The sequence below is a fragment of the Pelmatolapia mariae genome, linkage group LG9 (genome assembly GCF_036321145.2).
Source record: "Pelmatolapia mariae isolate MD_Pm_ZW linkage group LG9, Pm_UMD_F_2, whole genome shotgun sequence".
NCBI lineage: Eukaryota > Metazoa > Chordata > Actinopteri > Cichliformes > Cichlidae > Pelmatolapia > Pelmatolapia mariae.
The window spans coordinates 18,170,900-18,196,910 of NC_086235.1; the positions used below are offsets into that span (position 1 = coordinate 18,170,900).

The 26,011-nt window shown below is 43.7% G+C and overlaps 1 protein-coding gene across 3 annotated transcripts; it reads left to right on the top strand.

Moving 5' to 3' along the window:
• The first annotated feature begins 39 nt into the window (after positions 1-39).
• dipk2ab (divergent protein kinase domain 2Ab) lies at positions 40-26,011 on the top strand. Of its 3 annotated transcripts, none has more exons than XM_063483549.1 (4): positions 54-536; positions 6,780-7,663; positions 19,682-19,985; positions 23,560-26,011. In XM_063483549.1, exons 2-4 carry the CDS (start codon positions 7,010-7,012, stop codon positions 23,904-23,906), a joined length of 1,305 nt encoding a protein of 434 aa, XP_063339619.1. In that variant the 5' UTR covers positions 54-536; positions 6,780-7,009; the 3' UTR covers positions 23,907-26,011. The 3 variants fall into 3 exon arrangements, with proteins under 3 accessions (XP_063339622.1, XP_063339619.1, XP_063339621.1); XM_063483551.1 differs by having other exon boundaries at positions 54-448; XM_063483552.1 differs by lacking the exons at positions 19,682-19,985; positions 23,560-26,011 and adding an exon at positions 12,121-13,204 and having other exon boundaries at positions 40-536.

Sequence of the window (26,011 nt, forward strand, 5' to 3'; positions counted from 1 at the left end):
GCTTAGCAACCGCGCCCGTAAACAGAGAACGGTTGTCGTAAAGAGTAAAGAGGCTGGTGTTGAAAAGAGTCGAAACAGAACCCATTGTGGTGTTGGAGAGGAGTGAGCAGCTGCCTGAGAGAACAAGAAAAGAGGCAATACCGTGACCGCGGACGGGACTCGCAACACGCGGACAGATATGGACGTTAATTCACCGCACGGACGCTGTTATCCTTTGTGAAGAGGACTCCGTCGTCCAGTCGGAAACATCCGGTATACGAAGAGTTAAGGACTCGACAGCTCAACTGTTTATTTCAGCGGCTAGCAGGCTAGCTGGCTAGATACCTAAGAGCTAGAAATGGGAAGCCCGTTTGAGTGTGCTTGATAGAGATCTTCGTCGAGCTTTGAAGAAGCAGCTTTCGGCTGAGATACAATCGCCGGTGTTTTAAAGTCCCCTCTCGTCCGCCTCGTAAGTAGCCGCAACTTTGAAGAATGATATCAGCTGAGCGCTAACCATTTCACTACTACAAAGCCGGAGAGGGGGGAAAAAGTCACAGGTTTGTTTCACAGTTGTTTGTTCTCTTTGCAGTCCGTGCTGCCTTTCAACTCTTCTTTTTTGTTTTGTCTTTTATTTAAAGCGAGAGCAGGTAAATTATGCATTGCAGAAGTCTCTCACACGTCTATTTTTGAGCAGTTCAATAAAGCAACAAAACCAAAAACAAAAAAAAAACCCTAAAAGCAATAAAAACTCAGATGTTTTGATTTTTTTTATATCACTAAGAGGATGCATAACAGTTCGAGTGTCCGTCATGTGACCTTAGATTAAGCAAAGATAATTAAAACAAAAAGGACACAAAACCTCAGCGCTTTTTAAAAACAAACTCTTATCAGATGCCCACATCCACTGTGCGGTGACAGGAAGCGTATTATTACCACTATTACTGCTGGTGGTGTCATTTTAGTTACAGCGGAACTGTGTTTTGAGTCTAAGCATAGGTGGTTAGTATGTTTCCCTCTAATTACACGCTGTTTTTTAATCTTTTCGTTATTTGCCTTGCATTAGAGAATATAGCAAGACTCTTATGCACAACGTGATGTAGAATCAAAAAAGGGGAAAAAACATAATGGGGAAAAAAATGGATGAGAATGGATACACTGTAGAGTGAAGAAAATGTGCTGCCCCTGATCTCTATTTGTATGCAGATAATACTAAATTACAGCAACAACGCTGGTGTCCGGGAGGTATCGTGTTTGCCGGAGGCGCTATTAACGTTTTAGTATTTATTTAACAAAACATTGCTTCCCCCCCTGATTCTCACCCCTTAATTTCCCATTGTAGTTTCAGGCTATTTAAAACACTTCATCTCAACAGGTTTGCTTTGGATTCGCCTTCCTTTTGGCAAAAACACAACAGGTTGAGGCTGTTTCTTTTTCTCCATCAAGCCTAAAAACACCTAAAATATAAGCTTAACTTTGAGAGGATTTAAAAAACAAAAAAACAAATGAATAGATCTGACCATGAGATTTCTGTGGCATAGTAATAATTGCACTTTCTTTGAAAACTGCTGCCCTTGATTCCTTCAAAGGAAAAACAGATTAACACAAGAGTTTTAGTGTTTGGTTCCACACAAAGCTCATAATAAGTCCTATGGAATTTCTCTTTACAGTCTAATGAATAGAATGGGCTGCTTAGAATTAATTTTTCTATATCGGGAGACTAATTGCTGGAGCCTTTCTGCTAGGTTAGTTGACGAGGGAACTATGAAAATAGCCTGATACACTTAAGGCGTTCTGCTGGTGGTTGATTTGAATGTTTTTGAGTGCTCGGCAGGGGAACGTCTCATAATTGCAGCCTAAAAGCTCCCACAGCAGCAGTATATTTTTGTTTTTGACCTCCAGACTTGCCAAATCAGTCTCAGATAAAGTAACTTGTAGAGCAGACGGAGAAACAGACAAAGGTGGGAGAATGAATGTCTTTAAGATAATTGATTTCATTTCCTCCCCAGCCAAACGCATTTCCCGATTGTTTAAACTGCAGCTCGCTTTGACAGCTTGTTTTAATCATTTCACTCGGCTGACATGTTTGCCTTGCAGTAGCATTAACATGGGATTCAGATTCATGCCAACTCCTCAAACTTTTCCAGAGAGATCCTGGGTTGTGCAACCGTGCAGCTGTTTAAATTAAACAGAAAAGGGAGAAGCTGTTTTCATTTGGGGAATCCAGAGTAGGTCTTCGCAGTGTGTTCTTAACAGCTGCGTCATTTTGGCGCAAAGCAGATACTATTGATATTCTCATTAAAACCCCTCTTGTGTTTGGTTTGGGCCAGAGATGAATGGACTAATGTTCATTGTGGGGATGCTGCTAATTGGTACTTATAATCCGAGGACTCAATTTTCCATTAGGCGTGCGAATGTTACTGTCATTTGTATCTATCCATCACTGTCTATGTGTTTGCTGTACTGAGGCAACCCGGCTGCGGCTGAATGTTTTTGTGATCAAACATTATTGACTCCCACGGTCGATAATCCTGGCAACAGTAGTTCCTCTCTCCAGCTAGAACCACACATTGCAAAGCAAGTGAGGTAGCGGTGGCGGTGGTGGCGGCAGCGGTGGTGGTGAGGGGCAGAGGTGGCTTTTTTTCCCCCTCCAGCTTTGAGGATTCGGGGGCAATGCCAGCGGTCCTGCAGGTAGACGCTCTCGCGTGTGTGTTTGTGTGCATCCATTCAGAGATGGAGAAGTGCTGCTCTGTATTCAAGTGATCTATTTCCAGTCATTTCAATCACAAGAGCAATAACTCAAAGCTTCTCTTTTCTTGCTGGCCGCTAGTTATACATCAGTTATCTTTTTTCTCTCTCTCTCTCTCTCTCTCTCTCTCTCTCTCTCTCTCTCTCTCTCTCTCTATTTTACCGACTTCTCCACTGTATTTCAGTCCTTTTCCCCACTTCCCAATGTGCTCTCTCTTTTGCATTTCCATTGGAATTAATCAAGCATGTTCTTGTGTGGCTTGACTTCATTATATCATAATGAAGTTTAGCCTCAGGTGCAGTCAAGAAATGGGTTAGCCGGAGAGTAGCCTTGCCCTTGCACACCATTATCTGAAGCTGGTTCTTACACAATGAGCTGTAGGAAAGATTATTCAAGAAAGAAATTTCCTTTTCAATCCCCTCCTCTTTATCTGAGTTTTTCTTTTAAAATCTAAGTTTAATAAAAGTTGAAATATTAGAATATTACCATGTCATCTTCCTCTGTCTCAACCTTTGTCATTCTGTTTTAAGCCAACATGGGGCCTATTGCTTCATCTTGTGCCTTTTCAGTCCCAGTAATGAGCCATTTTGCGGCTCTTAACATCTGCCAAACTTGGAACATTTTGAATGCGAGACTCATCTTCCATGCATGAGGAGTCAGGCATCCTTTGATTTGCCCTCTTTTCTTTGCTTCTCTTTCGAAGCGCTCACCGCTATACTTTGTAGACTGAGTACGCTGAAAAACTTTCTTAGCCCACTTTTGGCAGCGGCCCTGTATCATGAGAAGTAATTTGGTGCTTATTCTAAACAGAGTTTTTTCCCCCCCTCTTGGTATTCTACATCCCTCCCATCTTTTGAAGAGGCACTGTGACAGTTGTCTGATAGGAAAGGGGGTGGGGGTAATTTGAAACACAGTTTTCGGTGGGCACAATGAGGTTTGCCCCAAAGAAAACACTGCTTTAAATTTCAATGCCCTTCAATAAAAACATCTGGCTTTAATTTAGAGCTTTAAGTGAACTTTACCCTCAGCAAGAACCTGAGTAGGCAACCTTGCCATAGAGCCCTATGCAGTCTGCCTTTCTCTCTCGCCACGTTCTCTTAAATAACTCCCATCATACCGCATTAGTCAGTGAGGGAGTTAAATAAATGGTTTTGCAGGTGTAAAATTCACAAGGAAACAGTCTAGTGGGGTAATTACCAGGGAAAGAGATCCCCGTCTTAAATTGCCATGTCATTCTCCCAATAAAGCTGAATGTTTTCATCTTATTCCCACTATTACTGTGCTTGTAGCAGCAGCAGCAGGTTATAAAAAACTCAAATCCAGTATCATTTCAGACTGCACCCGCTCATGCGCCATGCTAATCGTGGCACGCTATAAACCCATAGATGGCCGATTTGTGTGTTTCATTGACAATAATTTGAGCATTAAAGTTGTCTTTCATTAAGAGGAAGAAAATGATCCTTTCGCATTGTGTGATTACTAATATAATGCAGGTAATGCTCTATAGGTAATTGTGGTCTAACGCTTTTTCTGGCAAGGAATACGAAGCTATGTATTCTCTTCATGCCGGCTGCCAGCTTGTGCTTCTCATTACTCGGCGCTGTCCAGGTCTTGTTCAGGGCTTGTTTAAGCTTGCCCCGGCTCTCTGTTTCTTTCTCTCACGGATGAAGAGGTGAAACACTTCTTGGCCTCGCTGAGGTTATGGTTCGTCCTCTCTGAGCCCTTAGCTCATCCTAGATAAATTTCATATCTGCTCCCAAGATCTTGCAGTCACGTCAGTGTCGTGGCTGCCTGTGTCAGATGCTAAATGGCACTTGAATCGAGATTTTATAACAACGGGAAATTCAGTTTTCCCCTCAAGCAATCAGCTTTCTCTCACTCCCTGTAGTAAAAGGCACAGACATGCATCCTTTTGAATCCTTTTGTCTAAGACAGCCCAGTGTGGGCCTACTTTACTTATGTATTTATCCCCCCCTATTCAGAGAGCTAATTTCAAATGCTGTCTAGAAATAAATTGGAGGAAAAAAAAAACAGTTTCTGTTCTGCTTTTTTTTTCCGCTTCTGAGTTATCTTGAGATAATGTGAGAATCAGTAGCACTCGCAATATATTCACGAAGTGCTCTCTGGATGATTCCAGCCAAATATTACCATCATTAAGGATGCACCATTTGTTAATTTGAGGCCAATAGTAAGTCTAATGTTTAAAATAACAATTTAGCCAAAGGCCACTCCAGATACAGATGTTTTGTCATTGTGTGTCTCTGTAGCTATACATTATCCCTTTTGTGCCAGGCAATGACGGCTTTCCTGCTTTTTATTTCACAGTATCTTTAAGAGTCCAACTTCAATAATACGAGTTAGTGAAAAGCTGAATAAGACACACAGTGAAAGTGGTCGATACTGATTATTGTCTGATAAATCAGTGCATCTCCAACTTTCAGTGTAATGTGTTGTAATAGATGAATTAAAAAAAAAAATGCCGTCATAGGACTTAAAATCATTGCATTTAAAGGTTTTTACCCATGTAGAAAATGTGGCTGTAAAGTTTCTCAGTAACTCATTATCTCACTCTTTATTTATGTCAGGGGAAAAAAAAATCATATCCTTATTGCTGTGTTGAGTCACATTGCGCGTGGTGTGGCGAGAATGGGGGGGGAAAAAATGCTCGAATAACATTTTTCTTTGCCTTTTAAAAACATGCGGTGTAGCACTCTGTAGTTCCCTATTTGGATATGGTCTATTTTTACATTAGGCAACTTGGCCTGATCAGCTCGAGGTATTTCCAGACAGAGGTGTGGGGTAAAAGCTTCTCCATTCGGCTCTTATCTGGCGTGCTGCAGGCCCACGTTTCTCACAGCCGCCGCTTTCTCGGTTGCTTTTAGCCCGCGTGTCCTACCAGAATCTCAGCCTCTTCGATCTAAAAGCAAGGGAACCCATCGACACACAAACTAATCACACTACTGTGCCTGCTCGTTAGCCATGCCCTCTCAAGTCAGCTGTCCTAATAGGCATGCCCTAATGAGCTCTAATTGAGGATGGCTAATTTGCATGGTCTGAGTCATTGTATTTCTTAAAGCGACTTAAAATACTTACTGCCTAAAAGCTGGATTGGGGGTGTGGGGGGGGTCTAACATGGTTTCATCGTGGGCAGATTTTAGTGGGGCTTGTGGGGTTTTTCTAAGTGCTTTGTTCTCTCACTGTGATCCCAGATTTTTTTTTTCTTCTACAGATAGGGCTTGCCATCCCCCTTCTTGGCTAAAATTAATAATCTCAGTAGAAATATTCAGATTCATTTTTTCCCCCTCTCGACCAGAAACGTTATTTTAGCGACAGCAGCCATTTTCAAAGAAACAGCATCAAAGCGTGATTAAAACGAAGCAGGGCAGCTCTGATCAAAGGTTAAACTTTGCACGGTGTGACTCTCATCACAATGCAAACCGAGATTCCTCCATCTGAAGCAAGAGAAACAAAATCAAGATTCCTGAGCTTAGAAGTAACCGTTGAGGTATTCAGATGGCAAGTTATTCTGCAGTACATCTTAGAAAAAGTGATGGATATTTTTATTGGTGCAGAGGGAAGGCCCACTGAGGGACTCTTCCTCTGAATGCAGGACATTTTATTTTAATACTTGTGGACGATGTTTTACATTTCCCCTTAATTTGATCACTGACACTTTATTTTCCCTTTTTATTTATTCTTCTTATACTTGGAGTATACAAGATATTATTTCCCAAAGAGAACGCACTCAAACAGGCACAGGCAGGTTTATTGCATTGGCTGTGGGCCATCTCATTTCTGCTCAAAAAGTAATGAAATCTCTCAAATGACCCAAGCAATTCAAATTTGTGCGACTATTTCATATTCCAGAGAAGCTGCATTTTTGTTTTACAATGTGGGATCACATGTAAGGATTTGGGGTGAGAAGGAAATTAAATCAACCTTTTTCCACTGTTACTTAAGGCAAGACACTGGATTTTTGGTATTGTAAGGTGTAGCTTTTATATTTTCCCTCATGTAATGATTTTTTTCCGTCTCTTTGTCTGCTTGATTTCAGAACTGCTGGCCCAAGTTTACATACAAACTGCAGAGAGAACATGACGCATTGGCCACTGCCAAAGTCTGGCACAGTGCAGCTGTGCCAACCTCGCCCCTGTCTGCCGCTTTAGAAGGTTCCCCTTTGCACCATGACGGAGAGGCATTGAGGTTAGCTCCCTGACGATCATCTCAATACCTCTCCTCCTCCTCCCCTGTCCCTCAACACCCCACTCCTGACCCATCCACATCATGCTGCGCTTCCTGCCTCTCAAACTTGGCCGCCTGTATCGCTGTCTAAAGCTCCTGTTGGTGGTGGGATTGTTTGTCATCTTGTTGATGAACACCCACAACCTGTTCGCGTCCTTCCAGAAGAATGAGCTCACGGACAGACGATTCATCAACCTCAACAAGTGTCCCGCCTGCTTTGGCACCAGCTGGTGCCGCAAGTTCATGAACGGCCAGGTTTCCTTTGAGACCTGGGGTCGCCTGCGGTTTCTAGACGTTTTCAATGTCAAGAATGTTTACTTCGCGCAGTACGGAGAGCCCAGGGAGGGCACTCGTCGCGTGGTTCTCAAACGGCTCGGCTCCAACCAGGAGTTGGCCGAGATAGACCAGAAAATCTGCAAGAGGGCCACAGGCAGGCCGCGATGTGACCTCATCCAGGCAATGTACAAGACTGAATTTGCCCGGATCAACGGCGATGTTCGACTGCTTACTCCAGATGTGGTAGAGGGCTGGTCAGACTTGGTGCACTGCCCCTCTCAGAGACTGCTGGACCGTGTGGTCCGCAGGTACGCCGAAACCAAGGACTCTGGCAGCTTCCTGCTAAAGAACCTCAAGGACACAGAAAGAATGCAGCTGCTCATGACGCTGGCATTTAACCCGGAACCACTCGTATTGCAGGTACTGTGTCTACATTTGAACTTCTTAAAATCTGGGTGTTTACAGGGTATAAAGCAGTCTTAGAGCTGATAGGGTTGTTTTTTCTTTTGGTTTTAAATCATGCTCGACAAATACACGCTTCGAGGAGAATATTGCATCTGGATAAAGATGCACAGATCATCTGACAAAGACCTCTTTGTCAGATGATCCGTGGCGGCAGCTGGTTTCAGAGCAGATGATAAAACGCGGCTCCTGGATTACTCCCGGAGATTCAGAATATCAGTGCAACAGCGTGTTGGCCCACAAAGCCCCCACTAAATTACAGGGCGGGAATCCTTTTCCTTCCTCTTGCCTAGATCTGAGACAGGCTATCAAGTCCTCCCTAAACTCAAGGCTACTTCAAGACTGCATGCTGGCTATTTGGAGCAAGAATATTCTTCTGCTTAGAATGGAGAAGGGTTTAAGAGCTGTGGCCTCTGAGAGGGGAAAAAAAAGGCGATTTTTGGCTGGCGGCAGTGCTGCATATTTAACACCATATGTAGGGCAGTTTTAAATTATTCAAGGATGCATCTGTAAATGGTCCAAGTTGTTTTTAATTTTAATATAAGTCTATGTCCACTGGATTGTCATCATTTGTGTGTGACTGGAACGGAGCAGTCTCTGCAGGGCTGCTAAACTGTATCAGTGCCAGTATTCTTGATCCTTAATTCGTCCTGCAAAATATTTTTTAACTTATGTTTTTCTGTGTGAATTTCAGTGTTGCTATAAGAAAAAACAGTTTTAAGAAATTGTTTTTAAAAGAAGATTTTGGGATATGTACTGTTTAGTTTTGATGAAAATGCAACAGGACGCTTTGTTGTCCAGTACAGGGAAGATTAGAACATTCTTGATTTTGACGCATTTTAACCAAACAAACGGTTCATCTTGCCGAAATGAAAAGGATGCTTTAAAAAAATGTTTAACGTTTAGCTTTGACACCAGGTTAGGAGAAAAATCCCGACCCACCTTTATTCAGTCATCCTGATGTCAAAGCAGGCGTATTCCTCTGCATCCGCATCCTTTTCACTCGCTGATTAACAGGCGGCCAATCAATTCCAATTTCTGTTTGGCATTGAGGGTCTCATGAGGGGACAGAACAACAATGGTCTTGGCCCGTGTAGACATTCAATAACTTGTTATGACCTCCACCACTAGCTTCCCCCCCGCCTCACTGTCCCCCACATGTGGTACCGGACACCTCCAGGCATTTCAGAGGACAAAAGGCGGGATCAGCTTTTTAGTCTGGTCAATCTATAAAATCTCATTAGCTTTGTGCGGTCGCTCAACCCTCCCCCTCTCTTCCTTTCTCCCCTATTCTCACAACATCCCTTTTTTTTTTTTTTCTTTCTATGGCTTCCTCCCCTACTTTTTCATCACACATGTGCAGACAATTCCGTCACCTCAGTTATATTTCAGTTCAGAGGCATAGGGAATCACCCCCCCCCCACCACCACCACCACCACCACGGCCTTAGTCTTATCTTGGACACACAGTTTAAGACATCACGCACAAACACATCATGCACTCACATTGTCCACAGCTCCTTCCACTTCCCGCTACGTGGAGACTTTGCATGTTTACAAGGACTCATGAATTGTTGATCTCACCCTGAACTTGTGACCTGTGGGTAAAAGAAGGAACCGTTGGGTCTCTGCTCGCGCAAGGCCGCAGGATAACAGATGGTGTGCGCGGACTGCTGGGATAGACAACGCACAAAGAAATGTGCGAGACGTCTCAGAGACTCGCAGATCCTGAGTACTTTGACTGTTCGTCAGCATCACTAACCTCAAAAGATGAGAAAATTTGCTATGAGACTGAAAGGGCCCTATACACAAGGTTGGGCAGCAGCAGACCATAAAGAATTAATAGCGTCTATAGAGATTGAACAGAAGACGTGCTGTACTACAACACCTTGGTCTACCTATTTTTTTTTCTTTATTTTTTGCTAGAGGTTTGAGCTGCTGTGTGGGGACAGGCTTTAACAGAAGATATAGAGGAATGTGGGCCGAGTTTTATGACTCGTTATTTAATCTAACCTGGGCCTTTTCAACTATTTATCACTCTGCCTTCTTGTCAGGTCATGAGTGATGCTTTATTTTGCCTGGTTGTAGTTAAACACCTCTCCAGTAAGTTGAATAAAGGAAACTCTCACTCATTTTATAATTCAACTTTGCTATATTTAGTGTAAATAATTTCCTTTTGTCATCGGCTAGCAGTGTTGTGGTTTAGGGATTTTTTTTTTTTCTTTTTTCCGTTTTTATTTCTTTTTCCTTTCTCCCTCCTCTGGCTTTATACAGTTGAATAATGCGAATAACATTTCTGCTGTCTGCTCAGCGAGCTGCACTCTCTCTTAGAAAGGCTTCTGTTTCCAGTCTTTTGAAGCCACAGGCAGTAAATCGGCCCTGATTCACTATGAGAAACCAGACCTTCTTTGTCAGTGGGAAACAATCTGCTGTGTTGTTTTGGGTCTGGCCAACAATGTGTTTTCTGTGTTCTCGGTGTCTATGAGTGCACACTTGTGTACTGCACGCACACACACCACCCCCACTTTTCTGTCACGTGGAAGACAATTTGGCTTTGGGGAATAAATATTTTTGGAAGACAAAAATGACGACAGCCAAACAAGGAAAAATCCTTGTGCAATGAGAGTCGTCTTATCCAGTTTCATCCGTTTTTCCCTCATTTCCTCTTAGCGGTGCAGTTTAAGTTACCCTGGAAAGGTTTCTCTTTTACTTTGATAAATCTGCTTGTTCAAGGGGTTGTCTCTTTGCCAAGCGGCGGAATTACATGATGCTGTTTAATTTTTACCTCTTATTCAACAATAACTCGGTTTGCATGAGAAGCGAGTAATTCATTTTCTCATTTCCGTGGCTCGAATCTTACTTGCCATCCTTGCCGTCTCTCCTGCGGCTAGATGACTCACCGATTCATCAGGTGATGGTTGTGTTTGATGGAGTACATCTGGCCCAACCTTAAATTAGTACAATTTAGCCTAGTCCTCGCTTCCAAATCATTAAGCTTAGCGAGTTTGCCAGAAGCATGTGACTGTACTCGCACCCTTTTTGGTCCTCAGCCCTGTCTTGCTCAGTGGAGCTGAGAATAGGATGTGACAGGCCTGTGGGGTTAACTCAGTCAGCGGCGCTCTCATCTCCTCTAAACTCAAATCTGTGCACTCCCAGACACCCCACCTCTCAGCTCTCTCTGCCTCTTTTTCTATTACAGTCTCTCCCCACCTTTCGCAGATCCACCGACTCATTCAACACTCTCGCCCCACCTGACAAGGAGACACGCTCCTCTCACGTAACACTGTATTTTTTTCCCCAAGAACTCTGACACTGATGCTAAATCAGAGGAGAGATTACATGGATGACCTTATCTCCTGTTCTTCCTAACAGTTTTGACAGCAACATTTTAATGCAAATATGGAAGGAAACATTCACAGCTCTCTGAGCAAACACACCAGTAGCTTGTTTGAATCTTTAAAAAATGGAGGGGGGGATGCCTCTTTGGTATGCTGCTGATTAATGAAGCTCTGCATAATCCATTACAATGTTCCGTCACTTCAGGAAGCTAAGCCAAAATAAACAGTTTGTGTTTGGGGTTTTTCCTGGCACAACGTGAGGCAAATGTGGTACCTCAGCTGCGACCTGCAGAACCTCGATTTATTTTTGTGTTGGTAACATAAATTTAAATCCCTCAGTTTAAATGACTATAACTGTAAATTTAAAATGGTGGTGTGGTTTTCAAACATGCTCCAAGAGTCTTGTGGGGGAGATTTCTTTTTCTTTTTTTTTTTTTTTAGGACTAATATGCACATAACTTTCCCATGTAACCTTATTTGTTACACAGAAGCAATTATTTTTACAGTTTGCTGTTGAAAAGAAATGAAATGAGGAATTTTTTTTGGAGACAATATTGAAGTTTATATAGACAGGTTGTTGTGATGTTTGGTGCAAATATCAAGAAAAAACAAGTAGAAAAACTGTTTTTTTAAGATTTATGTGGGTTGTAAAAAAATTTCAATTTATGGAGGGGAAAAAATGTCCTTTTTGCAGCATATGCTTGCTCTGGCAAAGTATCGGCAGAATTTAAGCCTTTATAATTTCCATGCAGGAAAACCCTTACGGTCTGGTTTTCTGGGTCATCGTGCCTCTTCACAAAGAGGATCAAAACCTGTTTTGTTTTTAGTTTTATTTATTTCTTTTCATTTAATCACACGCTGCACGCTATCGCAGCTTAAGTGAGAGCCTTCTGTCTCAAAGGCTGGCTCAGTGGCTGAGGTCGGCCAGTAAATAGTATTTAAGTTGGTAGTCTGTGATTAGTACCTTTGTTTTTGGGTCTTGGGGATTGTGACGCTCTTAGCACATAAGAGAGGAGGTTGTGTACGCCGCTTAACCCTCCTTCAACTGCTCCCAAACCCCCTTTCATTATTCTTATAGGCCTTTGTGTACAGACTGAATCCTGTTAGGATAAGACGGGGAGTTATCTGGGCTCGACTCCCCTCTTTTTGGCTGCCCTCGCTGGATGGAGGCCCTGGTGGAAAGGCGAGAAGAGAAGGAGGAGAGGAGCCGAGGGTTTGTGTGACTGTGTGTGTGTCGTACAAGCCAGAGCCTTGTGGTGTTTTCCTCTGTTTGAATGAGCCAGACTGCTTGTGTTACCATAATCCTTTCTCTCTTTCTTCCTCTCTCCAAACACGCGCGTGCACACACACACAAGTACACACAGACACACACACGCCTGACAGCTGTGTTTGGTTAGGTAAATGCCTGTGGCTAACCCCCCTCCCATCCCACCCACTAGCTTCTTTTTTAGATTTGTCCCTCAACACCCCCATCCAAGCTTCCTACTGTTACAGTGTGCACCCCAGCCTATCTTATGCCCTGCTCCTGAAGATACAGTTCTGCAGTGCAGGAGACAGTCATTCACAACTCTCCCTGGACCCCTTAAGATAGCCAATATTGATCCGTAACAAGCAGCTCTTTACTATCCTCTGTCCCCTGGAGAGCCTGGGGCCTAATGTTAGCAAGAATATGCCTTTTAGCACATCAGTTTGCTTGCAGTAATAAAACTGCCCACTGCATTAAAGCAAAAGGCACTTGGTTCCTGTCAGAGAAATTATAAGAGGTTAGGGATATCTGTAGCATCTGTACAGTTTTGGCATTTCCACCCCTGCTAGTTCTAAAACTCTTGGCATTTTAACTGCTCACTGTATGTAAAGGGAAATGTTCACAGGCACCTCTTTTAATGTTTGACTCTTTTTCTAGCATGTCGAATAAATGAATAAATATATATATGCATGTGTGTGTGTATATGTGTATTTGCTCTTTGTAGAGGGGAATTCTCTTCATGCATCCTCTGGTCTGTAGAGAGGTTAGAGTGCAGGGGCAGTGACAGCAGTCTCCCTGCTCAGTATGCTTACATGGTTGCCCCTGAGATAATTGGCGCCTGCTCTGAAATATACAACCCTTGATGTAGGCCTCAAACCCACAGCCTTCAGGTCTGAGGCCAAACTGTGTGGGCGGCAATACCACCTAGACTGAGTGAACACTGCTGCCTATGACTTAATACATTCCTCATCTTCCAGCGGAGGGGATTTATGAGGTGACTCCATGTGCAGTGGCTCAGGTTCAGGTCGGCAAAGGGTTTCAGCTATCAGTAAGCGGCGGAGTGTGTACTAGCAACCCCGAGCTGTGCCGTCCTGTGCACTCATTCCTCATCCTGCTCTCATTCTCTCTGCAGAGCAAAGGCCTGCAGAACTCAAAGAGCCAGCTAACCCATTTCTATCAAGACTTGAAGTAGCTCACTGAATCATGTGCATAGTCTTTCTGTCCTGTACAAGCCAATTCTGCGTGGTCTGATCGGTTATTATACTTGATGTCTTGGTTTTGTTTGCTCATATGAGCCTAGTGTCTTTTTTGATCTCCCACTTGGCACAAGCAGTCCTTTCAGCTTTTATACATTCAAAGATTTCTGATATTCGTAAGGCTGTTCATACGCTTGTCTAGATTGACATTATTTTTCATTTAAAAATCAATTAAAGGCTGTCATAGCATATATAATAAGATATTAAACCAGTAATATGAACATCATCCATTGTCAGACGAAGCCATGGGAATGGGAAAGGAGTACTCAAACATAAAGAAGGAAATTACCAAACCCTACCTGTAATATATTGGCCTAGTTTTCAGTGTTTCCTGCAGAACTGCATGGTATTTCTGGTGGTATCAAGACAGTGGCGCTCCCATGATTTCAAATCCACCACTTTTGATTGCAGCTGGCGACATGTAGAGCTAGTGGCACTAGCTCTACATGTCGCACTCCCAACCCCCTAACCTTAATTCAGTCACCGGCCCCAGTTCAAGAAAGTGTAGTTAGTCTGTTTGACTGCAGAATAAGACAAGAGACAGCTGATTGAGATCAAGGACTGCTCAACAGTAGCAAAATAACAGTGAGGGCACTAGAAAAATCTATCACATTTTTTTCAGACAGAATCAAAAATAAAAACTAATTCCAGCTATACTTGGGTGGCCACAGCAAGTATAGTCTTATGAGTGGGGAAACAAAGACTTGTGTGACGCATTAAACCCAATCAGAGATTAGTTGTCTTTGTTATCCTTCACAAAGGTATCACTTTTTGGCCGTCTGTCCAAGAAACAGCCAGATCAGCATGTTTTCCAAAGCCTCCTTTATAAGGGTTCTGAATGGTGGAGTTGTACACCAGTGGATGTGGATGTTCCCCAAGACTGCTGCCAGTGGAACGCTCTGTAACTTTGCAGCCTTTGAACCGTACGCCTGGATAAAGAAAGAGGTCAGGCCTATTCTAAATTCAGAGATCTACACAGTTGGCTTGTCTCAACCAGCAGACATACATGCACGCACTCCTCAGTGTCGTGCCGTGACTCGGCAGTTCCTGGATCCGATGTCCGGAACATGCGGGATCACTGCCCTGTATTGCAGGTTTAGGGGGTGGAACAAAGGGAGAGAGGGAGGGGAAACTAGGTTAGCAGGAAATGCAGCAGCGGGAGACTTGCGACACGGAAAAGAAGTTGCACCATGTGTGCTAGGATGAGGCTGGTTCCCCTGTGGTGTCTGAGCTCTCACTGCAGACTAACTGACTGGATTTTAAACATAAATGGCCAGCAAAATGCCAGACGGGGCTCGCCCCACTTCCTCCAGACACACAAGGTCAACAGGAGAGCTGCACAGAAAAGCAATATTTTTTTGTTTGTTTGTTTTTTTTTTTTTTGTTTGGGGTTTTTTTTTTTTTTTTTTTTTTTTTTTAAATTCGTTTTTTCCCCAGGTCCAGCTTGGCAGCTCCTGCCTTTCAAGCCTTGCAAAACAGATGTGGCTCCTTCTTAACACTAATCCCCCCTGATAAACAGACTGAATAATGTTCATTTTGTAATACTGAGGTTCAAAGTTGTTTGGGTTTTTTTTTTTTTTTTCTGTCTCTCTTTGAATGTGTCTATCCGCCACGTGTCATCAACTTTACAGTTTGATCCCAGGACTCTTTACGAGTCTTGTCCTGGCTTGTTTGTTACGAAGCGGCGAGGTTTTGTTGAAGACAGAAAATGTCGAGAATTTACACCACGCCCGGCTCAGGGTTTTAACAAGCTGCACACTTTGGTTGCAACTACTAATTTCCTTCACGCAGAAAGTAGCTGTGGTTGCAAAGATGAAGGCAACTGCTTCCTTTTAAACTCAACTCTGCGTCCAACATATACGTGTGTGTGTGTGTGTGTGTGTGTGTGTGTGTGTGTGTGTGTGTGTGTGTGTGTGTGCATGTGTGTGTTTGATGGTCCAGTGTTCTCTGCGAGCCAGCCAAGGCAATATCTTGGGAGCCACTCATGTTTACTCGGCCCTTGAATAGAGGTTGTTATCAGCCCTGGTCACGTTGCGTATTCTCATTCACATGCACTTGGATGGAGTTTCACATAGACACAAACACTCACACGCACACCCAAACAAGGAGCCTCTTTTTGAACGCTCTCTCTCACACGCACGCCCACGCCCTCCCCAAGTGGCCCTGTAGAAGGGCATGCCTTTGTCAGCAGATGTCAGGACGCAGGTGTGTGTTCCTGTGCCTCTCGCTCCATTCGTTTCATCCTCTTCTCCAGAGGCTGCCCATTTGTCTGTGGCCCTGTTACATTTCAGCCCAATCCAATCTACCCCCGAGAGAACGCCAGTGTGTCTGTTGTATTACAAGGGAGGGGGTGGAAAGCACAACAACCCCCCCAGTCACTGCTACGGTGGCGAATTGGCACAACCTTAAAGATTAGATTAGTCAGACTTGGGCCTAGAAGTCACTGTGAGGTCGTCTTTAATGAGAAGAGTCTGTTTTCCACCCTTGCTTTCATTGTCTCCCGAGCCCAGCTCATTATTTCTGTAACACGGCAAAAAATTTTTGCAGGGGAGGAAGGGGGAAAAAAAAAAGAAGAAGCATTGGGCTCCATGTTTTACAAGTTCAAGGTTTTGCTAAGCAGGAAATAAAAGGTTCTTATCCAGTGAAGGGAACAAGAAGTGATAAGACTTTAAAAAGCAGTAAAAGTTGCTGGGATGTGTCATTGGCAGTTTTGCACCCTCAGCATTTTTAAATAGCATAACATGATTGGGTGACGACTGGTAAAATTCACTACCTGTGCAGTAACCACACACACACACACACACACACACACACACACACACACACACACACACACACACACCCACCCACCCACCCACCCACACCAGAGTACCTCCCAGGTCTGCTCAGAGATAGTGCAGTGGATGTAATATTAGGCTGGGCTTTCCAATTTATCCCCCCCTCCCCACTCAACGCCTCATTGCGGACGTTAATGACTTCTGCAGAGTAACCGTTTAAAGAGCGCTAAGGGAGAATGATTGGTGGGACACGTAGAGTATTTATCAAGCCTTGCAATAGGCGAGTTTGAATCCAAAGCTCAGGTGCCCACTCTCGTGTGCCTGCCCACGCTGTTCGGTAGTTCTCACTTTCAGACTTATTGTGTATAAAATTTAAATACAGGAAGCTCATAAAAATGGCACCGAGGTAATTGACGCAGCGCAGTGAGCCTTCCAGCACCGCGAACGAGCAACATCTATGTTAAGAACCACGAACGAGGGCCAGACAGACATGAAGGCGTTCTCATAACAGCCGTTGACAGTATATGAAAGTAGCCGTAGGGCATTCATCCTTCTCCTCCCTCCCATCAGCCATCCCCCCCATCTGCTGTCGCTCTACTTTTTCCTCCTATTCAGGGCTGTAACCTGACAACAAAGAGAGAGATGTGTTTAGCAGGCAGGTCTTTGCTGGTTTATTCCTCCTGTCTACTGGAGCGTAGAAGTGAAAGACACTCTGTTTGTCTCTTCTGTTTGCTGTCTCCATCGTATTCTCTCTTTTCTCCGCTCTTGCTCTCAGGCTGCCCCCGCAACCCCACATCTCACCATCCACCCTGCAGGCGTGAGAGAAGAGGCTGATGCTTGGCAAAGGAGGTTTTAGTCGTAATGTTGGACAGGGCAAGTTTTGTCATTGTGACAGAGAGCCGCTTAGGTTTGCAGCAACATAAAGGCTTGAATTTGGGTCAAAGGGAGGCGAGCCTAAGAAGGATATACCCTTTAACTGATCAAGCTTCAACTTAATCATTATATACCACCCTCAGAAATTAGAAAGCCATTTTAGATATTTAGCCTATTAAATCTCTAATCCTAATTCTCTTAGCCCAGTGGCTAATGGCATCTCAGTAGTCTGGGATTGTCTCCCCTCCAGCCAGTATTTGGGAGTGCAGTCAGCCCAACATTATCATTCATTTCTGAGCATGTGATGGACCTCCTCTAATTTCTCTACTTGTCGAGTTTGCTGTATCTAAAAGTCTAGGCGAAGTTTATTGAGGCACAGGCTTTTGGAGAAGTTTGGGTGAGTCATTGCCAAGTCTAGTGATGATGAGCACAGACAGACAGGCAGCAAGAAGCAAGTAGTGCTTCATGGACAGACTGTTGTCTGGCCCACGATTGATCGGGTCACCTCAGGGAAATGGGTTCGACCTACACTGTATGCAACTTATCATTGTCCTCCAGTCAAGCTTGTGGCTCTTTCTTAAAACTGATGGGAACAAGAGATACACCTAAGGTATAGATTTACGCCACTTAACAGACTGATAGGCTGGAAAAAGTTTGCTGCTGTCTGGATTCGTCGCGTTGTCATCGCTTGACTTTGTTGGGCTTAGAATTGCCTTGACTTCATTGCATCATGCACAGCATAGTTTGCAGAGTGTTCAAAATAAAACACCCCAAAAATAGTCAGTGGCACACAAGCAAAGCTGCAAATCGCGCCATAGTCATCACCTGAATGCCTTTTGGGTTCCAGATCACTTGCATCCTCCCAGTGCCACAGTCTCCATGTGGCAGGAGTCCAGCTGCTGTCTTTGAGATAGCAGCTGCGTGGTGTGCGGGAGGAGGAGGATGGAGGGGGTTAAAATGTATGTCTTTAAATAATTTGTATTTCATTAAAGTTTAAAGAGTTGGGGCAGCCATGCATATTTAACCTCCCACCCTCATGACAGAAATTGAAAGCTGGTAAAGTATTGAATTACCTCGAGTGTAAAGTGAGATGCAACACTGATAGTAGTTCACACCTTACCTGCAGTGTCACGATGTGTTCCCTGCCTTATCGCAGGTGCGATTGGGTTTCAGAAAGGGAGGGCGACCGAGGCTGCTGTGAAAGACAAGTGCTCCCAATTCTCAGTCTGTGTCCATGTGGCGGCTGCCTGCCAAAAACTGCAACCCAGGAGAGATTTGTTACATAGGAAATGCAGGCAATCATTAGGCTAGCATATGGCCAGGTGTTTATTATAAAAGATGGAGTCCTATGGCAGCAGGTTTATAGGGTGGAGGGCGTACCGCTTGCAGCAATACCCATGTGTTGGGGGAAAAAAAACAAAACAAAAGAAAAACAGGGCTTTCATTCTATTATTTTCTATTAATTTGTCTGACCATTGTGGCAGCCTGCGACAATGAAATGGGCCCCAGGGAAAAGAAATGGATGCAGGGAAAGTGTGAGACACCAGAGCTCATGGAGGAAGATCGAAGCGGTAATGAGACTTAGAGATTCGAGTCCCCCAGCAGCCTGCAACATTTGCCAGATACAGCTGCTTCATGCCTAACTCATTTAAGTTTCATGTAAGTTTGTATGTGTACAACTGTCCACAGTTGTGTATGTGTTTGCCTGTACAAATGTGACCACTTGATTAGGCAATTGCAGATGATAGGTCACACATGCATATCTGACCCCAGCAGAGGCAAATAAATCCAAGAGAGATTAGACTCTAGTGCGCTAGTACCGCCTTCATCTGGTGGTATTACCTTATTATTAATCAGTTTAACCTATAATACACAGCGATTTCTTGTCAGCATGCCCAAGCTGCATTAACTCAGTTAGTCGACATCACACAGCAGTTTAAATCGCCCCACTGCTGCATCACAACACATAAGGCTTTCCTGCTAACTGCTGTTACCACAAATCATCTCCTATCAGTTCTCTGGAACCACTGAATATAGCGGCGTACATCAACTCATAGCTGTAGGGCTTTAACACAAACTGGCTTTTGCTTTTATTAAATTTAATCCGTTATACCCAGTGCTGGCTCTGTTTCACGTGATCCTTGGCAGATTTTCAGCTATTGTGCTTAGAATTGTGTATAAAACATCACCTCAGGCTCCACACAGAATCTTTGTGTTTGCTTTTTGGGATTTTTGTTTCATCTGTCCGTGTTAAAGAAGCTGATTCGTGTGCAAGTTAAACAAATATTTTCTGAATATTTGAAGGTTCTTCCAATTCATGTGTTAACCTTTGCTGTTCAGAGCCACTGTGATTGTTTTGTTTTTGGGTTCTTTTTTTCTGTCAGCCAACTCGACATTACACAGCCTGACTTCTTTTATCTGTTTTTTTTTTTTTTTTTTTTTTTTTTTATAAACTGTCTTCCATGCTCATCTGTTTCTCCTTCCCAGAGCTTTCCGTCAGATGAAGGGTGGCCATTCGCCAAGTACCTGGGAGCATGTGGGCGCGTGGTAGCTGTCAACTACGTAGGTGAGGATCTGTGGAGCTTCTACAATGCGCCGTGGGAGAAGAGGGTAGACTTGGCACGCCAGCTGATGGACATTGCCGAGCAGCTCACCAACAATGACTTTGAGTTCGCCCTCTACCTGCTCGATGTCAGCTTCGACAACTTTGCGGTCGGCCCACGTGACGGAAAGGTCATCATTGTCGACGCTGAGAACGTTCTTGTGGCCGACAAAAGGCTCATCAAGCAGAGTGAGTGGCACTGCCTATAAATTTCCACACATTCACTTTGTGTGTGTGCGTGCACGGACATGTACATCCATAGGTCTGTGAGTAATGCCTCACAGAGTCTGTCCCTCCAGTTGCCATGACAATAAGTCATTGTTCGTGAACATGTATGCATTGACACCTTTAAACACAACCACTTCATAAGAACTGCTGCTCATCTTTACAGGGCGTTATTTACATTAGCACATAAAGCAACATGCAGAAATGATGGACCTGTCATTGATGCTTCTCTAAAGTTACGAACCCCCCGATAAACCATTATTTTTATTTATAACATAATTACTCGTGAATCAATCCTCCATCTGAAAAGTTTTTCCAAAGCCTGAGTGTGATTTTAAACGCTGTCCACAGTTTGTATTTTCTAGAAAACACTGCATTTGATGTCAGAACTATACCCGCAAACTGTAGCTTATGAGGAAGTGATGAAGGTTTGAGGAAAGGCCTCAAGGGACACGCATGCTCGAAGCCTCCTCTCTTCTAAGAATATACACTCCTCCAGCACCCCTTCTGCCTCTAACGCGCACGTCCCCATCAAAGCTAAGATCGTTCGGATAACGAGCCATCTCCGCTGCCCTAGTTTTTTTTTGCCTCTCAGAATAAACCTCATAACAAGGACAGAGATAGTTATACATCACACGCTCAGTGCTGCGGTTTCCTACAATTCTGTCCCCCTTCTAGGGGCCACTACAGAGAGAGGCAAGGCCACCTAGTCAGGCTCTTAGATTTGTCCCTTCCTGCAGAAATCCTATTAAAGTGATAAACTGTTGTGTCGCTGGGTGTTGAGGTTCCACCATTATGCCCGGTGACAGATATGAGCTAGTGTGTGTGTGTGTGTGTGTGTGTGTGAGGGAGAGAAAGAGAAAGGGGGTGTGTATGCACTTTTTTAGCTGCAGGCGAAAGTATTGTGATGAATTTATCCTGAGATAAAGTGCCATTTTGCCAAATTACAAGATCTGACACCAGAAAACCGCAAATTGATGTACAACATGGGAAGGTACTCCAACATGCCCTGGAGTTTTTGCCCCTTGAGTTTTTCCCTCATTTGGTGCGTGATAATGTTGATATGTCAATGCACCACACTAAAGTGTGTATATTTACCTTGGTGCCAAAAGCTGCAATTTTCCACCCTGTCACAAGTAGTCCTTTTTGCAAGCCCTAAAGCACAATCCAGGTTGAGACTCCCTTTGTCTGGCCGACACATTTAGAGCTTGACATCTCAAGCTGCTTACCCTGGCTATTCAGAGTTTAAGCCTCAAGTTTATTTGCTTCTTGCATGTTTGCGCGCCTGAATCTCTTTGTGTGCGTGCCAAGTGCCGGGGCGCAGCAGGACGAAGAGGGACGACAGCGATAATGAGTATTACGAGGTCAGTGCCATGTGTTGGACAGCGGTAGGAAATAGCCACGGTAACTTCCCAAGGCCCGACAAACAGAGAATTCAATCCCTACAATTAGAGCCTGAGATTGAAAGCGAGCTAAGGAGTGTGATGCGAATCTCATCAGTCTAAACTAAGGCCAATTGATTTGCAAATCAAACACGCAGAAAGCCATGTGCTGTTCCACCCTCTCATTAGGGGCATCCATATTGATGTGATGGGTTTCGGCGAGATAAAACGCATGCCATGTTGAAGTTGTGCTGTGCGCTGTGTTTGCACAGTCCAGTGGTGCGAAAGGAGCCATTCCCCATCATTGAGTTTATAGCATTTGAGGATGTTTTCACCCCTAGTGGCTTTTGGAAACACATGCTGTATAATGTAACGCACACTTCACTCACTCTCTCATTCTCCCTGACGCTCGCTGGCTTACACAAACACACACATGCAGCAGCACACACACACACCACCGTTCTCATTCTCTTACATTCAATAATGCACTCTAACACAGGCATACATTGTTAAAACCGGCTCGTACTCTTGAATGCCACTAGTAAGGCCGCGCTAACAAGCATTTCAGGCCCAATGTCCCCTCTCAGTGCAGCCCAGTGAAGCCAGAGGTGTGAGGAGAATGTATACAAGTCAAGCCTGAGCTCCTTAACATGGAAGGTACCAGATATGCAGGAGACAAGTGAGGCTAGGCAGCCTACCTCATGTGCTGCTCTCCGCTCATTTGAATTGGAAATTATTTAGTTTGTGTTGGAAATCTTCTAGCTTTGTTACACTCGCGCTTGCAGGAGGAGAGAACTGAAGGCATTGAGGTGCAAGTAAATAGACCTCGTAGTTCTTTTTAGCCTTTAGTTGAGTCTCAAAGTACTTTTTTTTTCTTCACTTTGCTGTGCTCATCTTTGTCCTTGAGAACAAACCTATTGCTCTCTTCTTCTTTTTAGGTGTAGGTGTGTGTGTGTGTGTGTGTGTGTGTGGGTAAAAGAACAGGACATTCTCCTGATGCCATCTGTCAATCAGTGCTGAGGTGTGATGCATGGCCAGCTCCAAAACATTAATTGCTTTCACCTCACCTTGCTGCTTTGGCGTGTACGTCTTTATATGTGTGCGCCTGCTTGCGGTATATGCATACGCAGGCATATCCATCTTCATCACCCACACTGATTGAGGTTGATGTGCCCCTCCTCTTCGGGGGGCCACAGAGGCCCCTTGCTAACAGGGCAGAGTTGGATGTTTGATTGAGTTGTACTGATGAGCCAGAGGAGAAGTGCATTACATCGCTGATACACTGATTATGTGTTTGCATCCTCTGGGTCCAACCCCCCCCACCCCCTCCCCACCATGCTATTGATCTGGCTTTTAATGCACAAACCAATAGCTCTCTCATCATTCCAGGTTATTTTCTTGGCCCCCTTCTTTCCCAGCACAATCCTCTAAAGGGGGGAAAAAAGCAATGTGAAATGAGCTGGAGAAAGAATTTTATTTGCTCAATAAATCTGGAAAGTGGTTCATTTCTGTCAAATGAAACTGTAGATGAGTTGTTTGCCTCTGGGCTTTGAAAAAAGTATTTCGCGTTAGGGCCTGTGGGGTGTCAAAAGTGGCACCTTGGTCTTGTCAGCTTCTGCTGAGGCTGATTTCATGGGTAATAATTTTCACACACTAAAAAAAAAAAATATTCTTCTTATTCTTCACGGTCAGATGCGGTGGAACAGTTGACTGTAATTACCAAAGTTTCAAGTTTTGTTTTTCTCTTTAGTTTCGAAAAACAGTTTGCTGAAAGAGAAATGCTCTTACTACACCAGGAAAGAATTCATCTAAAACTGCCTGCCAAGATCTGAGGGAGCTCTTTAGCAGAATACCCCAAATCAAAGATTGTACCCTTTTTGCATGACACACCCAACAACCCCCCAGGTTTCCTGTTTGTGTATCACTCTCAATAAAGGTGTAAATGCTAAAAGATTAAAAATGCTCTTGATTTTATAGCTCCAGGAGTTTCTCAAAGGTTTGCAAGGCCTACATAACCCAGTCTCACTTCATTACATTCACCTGGGGAAAAACAAAGCTTATGATCCACTAGATGCTTTTTATCTGTTTGAACTAAATGCAGTTAGTACGTTTTCATAGCAGTGGATTCATTTACCTGTGTATCTGTTCTCTTGCAGACAAGCCGGAAAACTACGACGTGTGGTACGAGAGCCGGTTTGAGGAGTGCGACAGGGAGGCCTGTCTGTCTTTCTCCAAGGACTCTCTTTGTTCCAGGGTCACTGTGGACCACAACTACTATGCCATATGTCAAAACCTGCTGTCACGGTATGCTACATGGCGGGGCACCACTGGAGGTCTCCTCCACGACCCGCCTGCCCACATAGCCAAAGATGGACAACTCAAGGCTCTGTTGGACGAGTGCACCAAACCCAAAAAACGTTACGGCCGCTTTCAGGCAGCAAAGGAACTGCGCGAATACCTCACACAGCTAGCTGCCGCTTCCTCCTCTGCCATGGCCAGGTAATGAATGGAGTCGGCGTTAGCCTGACGCAACGAGAGACTGAATTCTGTACTTTTTGTCTCTGGACTCTTGAGATCCTGGTTCTTGTTCATGATGTCATTTGTTCTCCTTTATGCTTTGGAGCTGGAAGGTGTTAGCTCTTGCATCAGGAAGGGTAAGAATCAAACTTCAAAGCTGATTTCTCAAAGCTGTAGCTTTTACCTTACTTTGCTCCTGTGTAAAAGAGGAATGTGGCGCTATAAAATTCTGGTTAGAACCAGGATGGAGAGGGAATCGAGGTAAATTCTCCCCTCCCAGGGTGGGCTGCCATCTCTGGGGGATGGGAAGATGAGAAAGGGCTCTGGTAAACGCATCCTTCACTGGACACAGGCTTACACAAACCAGAGCGTCCAAGCAGCCGCGGCAACATGACATAGCCCTGACCACGTCCATCCTCCTGCCATTCCTCAGTCCATCCGAACTGTTGTGTTTGATCGTAACACTTATTTCTCTTGTTTAAATTTGCTGTTCTTTTCAAAACTGAATCCAAGTTTAAGTTTTTCTTTTATTTTTTCCTTCCTTTTTTGCTGTGCCATGGCTTTGCCCCCCTCTGTAGCATTGCTGCAGAGAAGGTGGAAGTAGCATGAATCTGCCGTCTGGCAGCAGAAAAGGCCAGGCTGCATCAAGTTTAGAGGATAAACAGAAAGTTTGGAGTTTTCGTTTTCATGCAGGATGAAAGGAAAACCCTTGATGTCTGTAGAAGTATAATTTCCTGCTATTCCAAACAATCACTTGATCTCCAGGTTATAGAATTGATGCAATCATCCTGGACTGGGTTTTTGTTTTTTTTTTTGTTTTTTTTTTCCATCTTTCCCTTTTAATGGGACCAGTGAGAGCTTGAGACAGCTGTTTTTAGGAAAAAGAAGATACAAATTGGACATTGGTGGGTCTCTTGACTATACCAAAGAGGCTAGTTGTAACATTAGGAATTCTAAGCAGTACAGAGAGTTATATTTTTGGTTCCCCACCAGAGCTGTCCAGAAAAACTTTAATGTGTACACACATCTTATGTGAGCTGTCAGGCCTGCATACTGATTCTCCTCTCCTAAGAACCAAAACTCTAGGCAGATCTAAGGCATAAATTAGCCATTTTATATGTCACAAAACCCCCTCTGCTTTGTTAGCCTCTTGATAGGATAAATCTTTTTTTTTCCCCCCCAAACTTGATAAAAGTGAATAGTAGTGGCCTCTTCTTTCAGATTCTGTTTTTAAAAAAAAAAAATAAATAAATCTGTAATTATAAATGAATTCTTCTGTGCTATGCTCCCACTAATGTTGAGTTCAGTAAGCTCCATCAAGCCAACGGTATAAAAAGCAATGAAGATAACCAAATTACTTCCTTGCTCCAGAAATGGCTTCTGACCTGCACTTTTTGAATCCCAGAAATGTCTGCTGAATATTTAAACACTCGGCACCACTTAGAGGTTGGGTTGATTTTACACTTGGTGGGCCAACAAATTAAAGCGTAATTGCAAATGTAGGCTCAGCTGGTAATGCATTGTGAGAGATCTTACTTTAAAAAAAAATCAAATAAACCCGTCTCTGGCTCCATATGTTTTATATGTCAACTGTTTTGATGTTGTGAATCAGATGCCCAGTGGAGTGTTGTGTAGCACAGTCAACAGACAGGTGAATAATCAAAAGTGAGCCACTCCACCTGTGGGGAAAGGAGAAAGCACAGCAGTTTTTGTTTGTTTGTTTTGTTTATTTTTGATTTGTTTGTTTATTTTTTGGCCTTCTCTGAGACCTGGAGAGCTGATGTGACCTTTTGCCAGTTTGGAAAAGCAATAAAGACAAGTTTGGCTAATGGATTTTTGTTTCTGAACCCCCTTCTCCTTTGTTGTGTCAGCTGTATTTCCGTTTCCCCGAGTCTGGAGGATGGTCAACTTGGAAGGATTTGTTCATGCGTAACTAACTGTCCTCTTTTTGTACTGTAATATATTTTTTCTTTTGAGTATTATATCAGCATTGTCTGATTTTTCCTGTGCCTTTCATTCAAAAGTTGTATTTACAACTTTTAGTGGGTTTAAATATTAAAATAAATGAAGATCTATATATAGATATATACA